Source organism: Gekko japonicus, unplaced genomic scaffold, assembly GCF_001447785.1.
Source record: "Gekko japonicus isolate JY-2015 unplaced genomic scaffold, Gekko_japonicus_V1.1 scaffold4882, whole genome shotgun sequence".
Classification (NCBI taxonomy): domain Eukaryota; kingdom Metazoa; phylum Chordata; class Lepidosauria; order Squamata; family Gekkonidae; genus Gekko; species Gekko japonicus.
This window is the reverse complement of record NW_015168809.1, coordinates 55,468-66,637: the sequence shown is the minus strand read 5'-3', so window position 1 is coordinate 66,637 and position 11,170 is coordinate 55,468. Positions and strand designations below refer to the sequence as shown.

At 52.0% G+C, this 11,170-nt stretch overlaps 1 protein-coding gene across 1 annotated transcript in view; it reads right to left on the bottom strand.

The window, feature by feature from the left end:
• Positions 1-190: 190 nt before the first annotated feature.
• Positions 191-11,170, bottom strand: part of DLEC1 (deleted in lung and esophageal cancer 1) — a gene marked incomplete at both ends in the record, with an annotated part of 64,595 nt that continues 53,615 nt past the window's right edge. Inside the window, 5 exon segments of the mRNA XM_015415719.1 lie at positions 191-244; positions 588-710; positions 2,811-2,992; positions 5,217-5,387; positions 8,702-8,772. Of these exon segments, the coding sequence (XP_015271205.1) occupies positions 191-244; positions 588-710; positions 2,811-2,992; positions 5,217-5,387; positions 8,702-8,772 (601 nt within the window).

Sequence of the window (11,170 nt, the reverse complement as noted above, 5' to 3'; positions counted from 1 at the left end):
AGCAATCCAAAACAGTCCAGTGGAGCCTGAGCGGTGGGTGTTGCCTTCTGACACACTTCTGGTATGCAAGTAAGTTATCTGCATATGCAAATAAGCTATGCTAATAAGTTATGCTAATGAGCTCCTGCACCTCTTTTTCTACGAAATGACCCCTGAGTGATGGTATCCCTTTGCTCTGGTTAAACCTCACTTGGAGTGCTGTGTTCAGTTTTGGACACTGCAGTTCAAGAAGGATGTTGACAAGCTGGAACAGGTCCAGAAAAGCGTGACAGGATCCTCTTGATCTTAGAATGGGGCATGTAACTAAACTGTCTCCAGCACGGTAACCATATAAACTAAGCTTGTTGTTCCTGTTTGGTCCTTGAATCTGTTAAACATCTTCGTTGTGCTGCATGCTAATTTGCTGCTCACCCTCTGCCTAGATGCATGGGCTGGTATTTTCCATGTCATTGTATCTGAAGAAGTGTGTATGCTCACGAAAGCTTATCCCTCGGATAAAACTTTGTCGGTCTTAAAGGTCAGAAGCCTCAGTTGAGGGGGGGGGGGAAGAATTAAGAGGGCGAGGCCTTTCCCTGTCCAGTCTCTACCTTGCTATCCAGGCTCATGAAGCCGAGGGCGAAAGCTTCACACTCAAACTTATTAATGATCTCCGGCAGGATCAGTGGAGTGAAGGATATGTGGATGGATGCAGCGCCCCCTGCAGGGATGACCTGGAATCAAACAGTGGTTTCGTTAACAGCTGTGTGGCTTTGGATGAGGTTGTTCTGAGAAGCGCCATGCGACAGCGGAGGAAACTTGCGCAGTTGCCATCACGTGGGGAAGAGGCTGAAAACATTCTTAAAAGAGGAGAACGCGGCAATGTGGTGCACAGGGTCACACAGAATTATGTGCGAGAGTCACCGCCAGTGTTCCCTCTAAGGTGAGTTAGTGTGAGCTAGCTCACAGTCTTTTAGCCTCCGGCTCACACATTTCTGCCTTAGCTCAGGAAGGATGGGCTCCAGAGCCAACTGATTTATGCAGTAGCCAAATTGCTTGCTCACAACTTAAACGCCAGTAGCTTACAAAGCAGAATTTTTGCTCACAGGACTCCGCAGCTTAGAGGGAACACCACCTTCCGGTTTCTCCTGGGAGAATTGGTGGCTGGCCAATCTGAATGAAAAAAAGGGAACAGGATTGCTGGAATGAGAGGGAGCAAGGTAACGAAGATGTGTAAGAAGCGTGGTATGATGCGTCTCTAAGGCGTGGGATTCCTGGCCTCTGCTGGCCAATGCTCCCTCTAAGCTGTGGAGTCTTGTGAGCAAAAACTCTACTTTGTGAGCTCCTGGCATTAAAGTTGGGAGCAGCGATTTGGCAACTGCATAAATTAGTTTGCTCTGGAACCATCATTCCTGAGCGAAGACAGAAATCTGTGAACTGGAGGCTAAAAAACTGTGAGCTAGCTCACACTAACTCAGCTTACAGGGAACACTGCTGCTGGCTACCTATGGGCCTCAGATTGTCCACTGAACAAAACGATGCTGGGCCACATAGCCACGCGCACGCCACTGGCTGTGGCTGGTGTCCCGCCAGATGATCAACACCTCCTCCCCTGCTTTTGCATTCTTAGCCAGGCAACAGAACTCAAGAATCTCATTGGGCTCCTGGTGAGACCTCAAACACGGCCGCTGGCCTGCCCTGTGGGGGTTGCTGGACCCGTAACTGAGCCGAGGCCTCCAGACGCCACTTGCTGACATTGCGCTCCTGGATGCAATCCTGGATTCTGCTCCAGTAGCGGCTGCACCCTTCTCTGACACAAGGACATTTCCTCTTAGAATATCAGAGAAGCCATGTTGGATCAGGCCAGTGGCCCATCCAGTCCAACACTCTGTGTCACACAGAGGCCAAAACCCAGGGGCCATCAGGAGGTCCACCAGCAGGGCTGGAACTCCAGGAGCCCTCCCGCTGTTGCCCCCCCCCAAGCACCAAGAAGACAGAGCATCACTGCCCCAGACAAAGTGCTCCATGTGTACCTTGTGGCTAAGAGAACATAGGAACATAAGAGAAGCCAATGTTGGATCAGGCCAGTGGCCCACCCAGTCCAACACTCTGTGTCACACAGTGGCCAGAAATACCAGGTGCCATCAGGAGGTCCACCAGTGGGGCCAGGAGGACACTAGAAGCCCTCCCACTGTTGCCCCCCCCCCCAGCACCAAGAATACAGAGCATCACTTGCCCCAGACAGAGTGTTCTGTCTATACCTTGTGGCTAAGAGCCACTGATGGAGCTCTGTTCTGTATGTTCACCCAATCCCCTCTTGAAGTTGTTTGTGCTTCGGATGAAGGCTCTTGCATTGGATGAGGGCTCCCTGCTTTGCAGGAAGGTGCCACTGCTCACTGGGTGGAATGTTAAGACTTGGCCCACCCTCTGGATCTTCCAGCAGCATTGAGTTCTGGAGTTCTGGCCCCGCTGGTGGACCTCCTGACGACACCTGGGTTCTTCTGACCACTGTGTGACACAGTGTGCTGGACTGGAGGGGCCACTGGCCTGATCCAACATGACTTCTCTTATTCTTGGTGGGCCCCGGGCCACTGTGTGACACAGTGTGCTGGACTGGAGGGGCCACCTGGTGGACCTCCTGAGAGCACCTGGTATTTTTGGCCACTGGGTGACACAGAGTGTTGGACTGGATGGGTCACTGGCCTGATCCAACATTGGCTTCCCCCTTCCTCGGGTCTCCTTCACGGCACGCGTCCCCTTCCCCACTGACGGTTTCCCTCCCAGCGTTTCTACTCTTACGTCTCCAGGCCCACGTCAGAGGGAAGAGGACTCACTATCTGCTTGGGGGTGATGCAGAAAGGGTAGTCTGAGGGGACTCCCTCGTGCGGTCGGATGACGACAGATATTATTTTTGGCGAGGGCAACAGCTCTTCGGTACTGGAACTGCTTCCGTCTTCGTCGTCCTCGAAGATTGTGTTCAGGTTCTATGGCAAACAGACCCAGGAGAGTTTCAGGACTCGGAGCAGTGTTGGACTCATCACGGCAAAAAAAGAGCCACCCTGTTTTTGTCATCCCCGTCAACTGTTTTTGTCATCCCCATCCTGTTGTTGGCCCTCCAGAGGAACTGGCTGGCCACTGCGTGAGACAGGATGCTGGACTACATGGACCCCTGGTCTGATCCAGCATGGCTCTCCTTATGTCCTTATCAGGGGAAGGCCTCGGCCTCTATGCCCTGTCTTTGTCCCTTCAGAGGAACTGGTTGGCCACAGTGTGAGGCAGGATGCTAGACTAGATGGACCCTCACTGGTCTAATCCAGCAGGGCTCTTCTGATGTTCTTACCAGGGGAAGGCGCCGGCCTCTGTGCCCTGTTGTTGGCCCTCCAGAAGAACTGGCTGGCCACTGTGTGAGATGGGATGCTGGCCTAGATGGACCCTCCCTGGTCTGATCCTGCAGGGCTCTTCTCATGTTCTTATCAGGGAAGGCCTCAGCCTCTCTGCCCTGTTGCTGGCCCTCCAGAGGAACTGGTTGGCCACTGTGTGAGGCAGGATGCTGGACTAGATGGACCACTGGTCTGACCCAGCAGGGCTCTTCTGATGTTTTTACTTTTGGGCCCTGACTTACAGTAGGAGGACCACTGAATTACGGGATTTTGTGTTGCCATGGGGACACCTGGGTTCACATTCTTTCCCCTTGTGGGATGACCACCAGGTGAGGCACTCTTGCTCAGCTCAACCGGCCTCACCGGGTTATTGGGAAGACAACCCACGTAACCTGCCCTGAACTCCCCGGGGAAGGGCAGGGCGAACTTACGGGCTACGCTGCATGGTCCGTCTACGAGTTGCCTCTGGGTTCACAGCTTTGATCGGAGTTGCACGTCAGTCCCAAGAAGGTCACTTCTAAGCTGAGTTAGTGTGAGCCAGCTCACAGGGTTTTTTTAGCCTCACGCATTTTAGCTCACGCATTTTTGTCATAGCTCAGGAGGAGGGCTCCAGAGCAGACTCACGGATGCAGCAGCCAAACTGCTCGCTCACAACTTAGTAGAATTTTTGCTCACAAGACTCCACGGCTTACAGGGATCGTTGGCTGTGTGCTGAGGGTTCTGGGCGGCCATGTCATTCCCGGGCACACAGTGGCCCGATTCAGATCGGGACCAGGACACACGGGGAGAGAGAGGGAGCCTTCCCCCCCCTTCCGCTTTGCCCCTCAGAGATGTCGTTGGCTCAGCTGGGAAACATAGAGGGCACCGAGTGGGGTGGTGAAGAGTGCTGCCCGTGCCAAGTCACAGCTTGGCTTATGACGTTTTTAAGGCAAGAGACGTTTGGAGGTGGCTTGCCATTGCCTACCTCTGCGTCACCACCCTGGTCTTCCTTGGAGGTCCCCCGTCCAAGAACTGGCTAGGGCTGACCTTGCTTAGCTTCTGAGATCTGATGAGAATGGCCTCGCCTGGGCCATACGGGTCAAAACAAGACACATTTAGAGGTGGTTGGCCATCGCCTGCCCCTGCGTAGCAACCCTGGACTTCCTCAGTGGTCTCCCATCCAAGGACTAACCAGGGCCGACCCTGCTTAGCTGCCAAGATTCGACGTGATCAGGCCAGCTTGGGCTGTCCAGGGCAGGGCAGGGGTTCTTTACGCCCAGGAAAGAGGCTGGGGGGGAGGCAGGAGTCCTCCCTCCTCCACCCATGCCCCCCCCCAATTATCAGCAGAATTGGCTCCTGAGGATTTTAAAGCGACGTTCTTGGGGCTGACTGTGTGCTGACTCTGATCTGAGTGCTGAACCCAGAAGAAAAGCTGTAAAAAAAAATCGGCCCATTCTGCATCCAGCATTCGCTCTGTTGGTTTGACCAAACCCGCACTGGAACAGAAAAAGATACGGCTCAAAACCACATTCAGATATTCTGGGTCAGCGCTGTACTGACTCCAGAGTCACCCCTGAATGGCCATAAAACGGCCATAAATGTATGTAGACACTTCCATAAAACCGAGAGATCAAATGAAGTGAAAGGGGCATGCAGGCTGGACACTGCCATAAAATCCGACAATCAGTCACAGTGACAGTGGCGTGCAATGCAGAGGGGGATTTCTGTTCCAACGTGGGTTTGGGGAAACAGCAGGGCCAATGCTAGATCCAGAATGGGCCATAATGGTGTATTTTAGCCCCGTTGACAGTCAGGCAGCCTTCAAAGCAACAGTGCACCGTTTCCTTACTGGGCCTTCTCCACGAGATGGCGCCGTGGCACTGCTGGCACTGTACGATGCCTGATCCGTAGGTGTCGTCTCCTCACAGAGGGACTCGATCTCGTTGCCGTCCATGTCTTTAATTGGGAAAGGGGCTCCGTAGAACACCAGGAGGTCCACCAGTTTGTCGTCGTCTTTGTCCTGATTGTAGCTCTCCCAGTCCATGCGGATATCTGGATTTGGAAAAGGGGGCGGGGGAGAAACACGCTGGGGGCTCGGATTATAATGGGGCCTCGACACGGATGCGCGTCCGTCAGCAACTGCAGTCACCTGCCAGGATGAAGGGGCTGCCCCAGCCTCAGCACACCAGACACAAAAAGCTCTAAGGCAGTGGTGGCAAACCTATGGCATGGGTGCCAGAGGTGGCACTCAGAGCCCTCTCTGTGGGCACGCGTGCCATCGCCCCAGCCAGGCCCCAAGTCCATCATTAAAGTGTCGAATTCTCTGCCAAATAATCTTAAGTAAATGAAAGCATTTCGGATTGCTTTCCTTACTTTGTTTGGATCATCTTAAGTTAATTTATGAGGTTTCTTTTCTAAAGTAAAACCTCAGTATTCAGGCTAAATGGCCGTGTTGGCACTTTGTAATAAATAAGTGGGTTTTGGGTCGCAGTTTGGGCACTCGGTCTCTAAAAGGTTCGCCATCACTGCTCTAAGGTCATCTAGGTCCTTTCCGCACTAGACCTTAAATCCCGGTTCAACCCTGTCCCCGAACTTACATTCTACACTACACTCGAGTTCACCCCTGTAATTATCTCGGGGTATTTTTTTGTTTCCACATTACACTGAGGTCAGCCCGGTTTTGCCCCACACTTGTCCTGGGATAAATGGATGCTGTTATAACCAGGGATAAATGCAAGGTGTTGTGTCGCGAACTGAACTCTGATAAAACCAGGACTGAGGGCCTTAATATCATGGCCCTGGCCTTTACAGTTTGGTGTAGTGGTTAAGTGCGCGGACTCTAATCTGGGAGAACCGGGTTTGATTCCCCACTCCTCCACTTGCACCTGAGCTGGATGACCTTGGGCAAGCCATAGTTCTGATAAGAGCTGTCCTTGAAAAAGAGCCGTTTCTGTCAAGAGCTCTCTCAGCCCCACCCACCTCACCGGGTGTCTGTAGTGGGGAGGGGAAGGGAAAGGAGTTTGTAAGCCCCTCTGAGACTCACTTGGGTAGTGAAGGGCGGGGTATAGATCCAATCCCTTCTCTTCTTCTTCTTCTTCTTCTTCTAGTGTCACCTACGGCAAAACTAATTTTACCCAAAGCGGTGCACATGAGAAGCTCACTGTGCAGGAATCAAAAGTATAAATGGAATTCAGGCTCCTAGTCCTTAAGGTTATAAAAATAAGACTTGGAGTGACCCTGAGCCTTCTGTCACTTGAGCCTGTTGAACCCATGAAGCTGCTGTATATTGAATCAGACCTCCTTGGTCCATCAGAGTCGGCACTGTCCACTCAGACCGGCAGCGGCTCTCCAGGGTCTCAGGCGGAGGCCTTTCATATCACCTCCTGCCAGATCTTTTAACTGGAGATGCTGCCGGGGATTGAACCTGGGACCTTCTGTGTGCCGAACAGATGCCCTGCTGCTCAGCAGGGCTGTTGGGGAGATAAAAGAGATGAACCTAGGGTTGCCAACTCCAGGTTAGGAAATCCCTGGCGATTTGGGGGCGGGGCCTGGGGCCAGGAAGGAACTCAGTGGGGTCTAACGCCACAGGATCCACCCTCCAAAGTATCTGTTTTCTCCAGGGGCACGGAGCTCTGTCATGCGTGGCCACAATAAGGGACTCCCGTCTTGGCTGTAATTCTGGGAGATCTCCGGGCCCCACCTGGAGGCTGACGACTGTAGGTGAACCATGTATTCCATTCTGAGCTCCATGGAAAAAAGGGCGGGTTAAAAATGAATGAATGAATGAAGAAGAAGAGGTTGGATTTATACCCCGCCCTTCACTACCCAAAGGAGTCTCAGAGCGGCTTACAGACTCCTTTCCCTTCCCCTCCCCACAACAGACACCCTGTGAGGTAAAAGAAAAAGAAGAAGAGATTGGATTTATACCCCGCCCTTCACTATCCGAAGGGAGTCTCAGAGCGACTCACAAACTCCTTTCCCCTCCCCGCCCCACAACAGGCCCCCCGTGAGGTAAAAGAAGAAGAAGAAGAGATTGGATTTATTCCTCGCCCTTCACTATCCAAAGGGAGTCTCAGAGCGGCTTACAAACTCCTTTCCCTCCCCCTCCCCACAACAGACAGCCTGTGAGGCAGGTGGGGCTGAGAGAGCTCTGATGCTCAGAGCCCTTGCCTCCGGAAGGTGCTCCTCAGTAAGGTGGGCCTATCCCCTTTCTGGTGCTCTACCATATTACTTTTTCTGTCTGACTTCACCGCAAATTTGTAGAGCTTATCTGTTGGCCCGTCTTAATGTTCTCCCCTCTGCTATTCTTGAGGGGAGATATAAGCAAATTCCTTATTCAGTCAGGTTCTGTGGATGTAATAGAAGAGAAATAGAAACTGTTGAGCACGTACTCTTATACTGTAAATTGTTAAATGACATTCGAGTGGAGTTTATAGAAGCCCCCCTTAGGTTGGTAGCAGGCCAATCGGATAGAATCAAGGTACAATTTCTCCTTGCTTCACGAGATCCGGAGATCATTGAACTGACCGCTAAGTTTCTCCATTGTTTTATAACACGGAAGAGTGACCCTGATCATATTAATGATTCTTAATTTATAAGTCTAAAAACTTAAGTTTAAAAGTTTAGAATTCCAATTTATTTTATGATTCAGGCATCTTTTTGTATGGTCAAATCTAGTTTGTGACAACTTGAGTTAGGCCTGACATAGCCACGACTATCTATTTTATAATTTCTTTTGGATTGTATTATTGGGAAATGCTTCTAATATTGCATGCCAATAAAAGGTATTTGAATTTGAATTTGAGAGAGCTCTGACAGAAACGGCTCTTTTTCAAGCACAGCTCTTATCAGAGCTACGGCTTGCCCAAGGTCATCCAGCCAGGTGCAAGTGGAGGAGTGGGGAATCAAACCCGGTTTCCCCAGATTAGAGTCCACGCACCTAACCACTACAGGAAGAAACACAGCTTTTGGCCAGTGTTCCCTCTAAGCTGAGTTAGTGTGAGCTAGCTCACAGTTTTTTAGCCTCCAGCTCATACATTTTTGTCTTAGCTCAGGAAGGAGGGCTCCAGAGCAAACTAATTTATGCAGTAACCAAATTGTTCACTCACAACTTTAATGCCAGTAACTCACAAAGTACAATTTTTGCTCACAAGACCCCATAGCTTAGAGGGAACATTGGTCTGCGCGCGGCTTTCAAGCACTGGTGCTCTTCGGCTGCTTTTCAAAGCTCCCAGAATCCCTCCCTGCTGTGGCTGTCCTCGGCCGTCCTCCAGGAAAACAGCTCGGCTGAGAAAGAAATCCGGAGCCTCTTCCCGAAACTGTTTGCCTTCCCCGACAGAGCAATACAGATCTCACCCTTTTCTTACCGAAGGGCGTGGGGTTGTTGAGTCGGATGGAGCGCGAGACCGTATCCCCTCCAGAGAGGTGGGCCCCGAACCTGGGAAGGAAAAAACCCCGTCATCATGGAGCTGCACACAGATCTACATTTTGTCAGTTTGGTGTAGTGGTTGAGTGCGCGGACTCTAATCTGGGAGGACCGGGTCCAATGTTCCCTCTAAGCTATAGAGTCTTATGAGCAAAAATTCCACTTTGTGAGCTACTGGCATTAAAGCTATGAGCAGTAATTTGGCTACTCCAAGAGCTCTCTCAGCCCCACCCACCTCCCAGGGTGTCTGTTGTGGGGAGGGGAAGGGAAAGGAGTTTGTAAACCGCTCTGAGACTCCTTTGGGTAGTGAAGGGCGGGGTATAAATCCAATCTCTTCTCCTTCTTCTTCTTCTTCTCTCAGCCCCACCTCCCTCCCAGGGTGTCTGTTGTGGGGAGGGGAAGGGAAAGGAAAGGAGTTTGTAAACCGCTCTGAGACTCCTTTGGGTAGTGAAGGGCGGGGAATAAATCCAATCTCTTCTCCTTCTCCTTCTTCTCTCTCAGCCCCACCCACCTCACAGGGTGTCTATTGTGGGGAGGGGAAGGGAAAGGAGTTTGTAAGCTGCTCTGAGACACCTTTGGGTAGTGAAGGGCGGGGAATAAATCCAATCTCTTCTTCTCTTCTTCTTCTTCTTGTCTTAGATTTTACAGGTGGGGGCAAAAGACAAGTGGGCAGCAGAATGGAGCTGAAGAGGCGACGCTGAAAGCCTACCGATGCCAAATTTAACAGATATCCCCAGGGAACAGGTTCTGGGTGGGGCGGGGCTTGGAATCTCCAACAGAGAACCCTCCGCACCCTGCACTGGGAAACGGCCATTCCCGGAAGAGCTAGATTCCAGTAGCACCTAAGAGACCAACAAGATTTGGGGGGTATCAGCTTTCGAGGGTCAAGGCTCCCTTCATCAGATACAAGTAGGAATGGAGATCACTGAGTCCTTATACCCCAGGATGGAGGAGGAGGAGAAGGAGGAGGAGAAGGAGGAGTTGGTTTTTATACCCCGCCCTTCACTACCCAAAGGAGTCTCAGAGCGGTTTACAAACTCCTTTCCCTTCCCCTCCCCACAACAGACACCCTGGGAGGTGGGTGGGGCTGAGAGAGCTCTTGGCAGAAACTGCTCTTTTTAGGAACAGCTGTGCCAGAGCCTGTGACTGACCCAAGGTCACATCAGCAGGTGCGAGTGGAGGAGTGGGGAATCAAACCCGGTCTTTCTTAATAAGTTATTAACTAACTAACTAAAGTGCTCTCGATGTTCACAGATGGCGTACTTCACACTGTTCAGCAGTTCTGCTCCGGGGACGCTGACGTTCCCTCATCCAGGGCCAGGGTAAGATGGAACATGGTGGTAATGATGGTAGTGGCACCTTTCCCTTCCTCTCCCCACAGCAGACACCCTGTGAGGTCGGTGGGGCTGAGAGAGATCAGAGTCCGCACACTTAACCACTACACCAAACAAATGTAAGTTTGTATGAGGGATAGAGCCTCGCGGCCCTCAGGCATCCAACTGGCAGGCGCTCTGCTCTCTTCTGGCTGGGTCACGTGGCAGCAAGCAAAATCCTGCTTAGCAGGTGGGCAGGGTGAAGGGTACACCCCATTCATGCTTCTTCACCCGGGTGTGTGTATGGCACAGGCTATTTCCTCAGGGTCTGAGATGGGATGCTGAGGATTCAGGACTGTTTGTGTTGCATCCTGCAAGCCAGCTTTGCTCGACACCGTTCCGGTGGGGGAATCCCTCCCTTCCTACTGTAGTCCTTCCCCTGGAGCTTAGGCTGGGACCCTGCTATCAGAAGGAAGCGGGCGGCAGAACAGTGGGGAAGAAGGCGCCGCTTTAAACAGGAACGGATGTGAAAGTGCCACGCGCGGCCACAATAAGGGACTCGCGTCTTTCTTTTAACATTGATATCTTGCCGGCTGAGCCAAGAGCTGAGTCTGAAGGCAGCTTATACCAGCCCTTCCCCGGATAGCCCAGGCAAGCCCGACCTCGTCAGATCCTGGAAGCGAAGCAGGGTCGACTCTGGCAAGTACTTGGAATGCCAGCAGTCGGGAGGCGGGCGGCAGGCTCTATTCAGCCACCTCTCCGAATATCCTCCAGGCTCCCAGTAGGGGTCAGTCACCAGAGGCCGCCATGACTTCCAGGGGCACACACGCTCACAGGCCCAGGCACATTTGAAAAAATACCCCCAAATAAACCCCCACAAAAAAGGGAGCTTATACCAAAAGGGATACAAAGACTAAAATCACGTCGCATAGAAGTGGAGCCTGTGTTGACACCGATCTGTGTTGCAAGCTGAGATTGGGGACAGGGGACCAAAGTGCTCTGACGCGCATCCGAAAAAGCTTCACTACAAGTAGAATGGGAGGGAAGGGGGCATGGTGTAGGGCAGGCCGATCTCGTCAGATCTGGGAAGCTAAGCA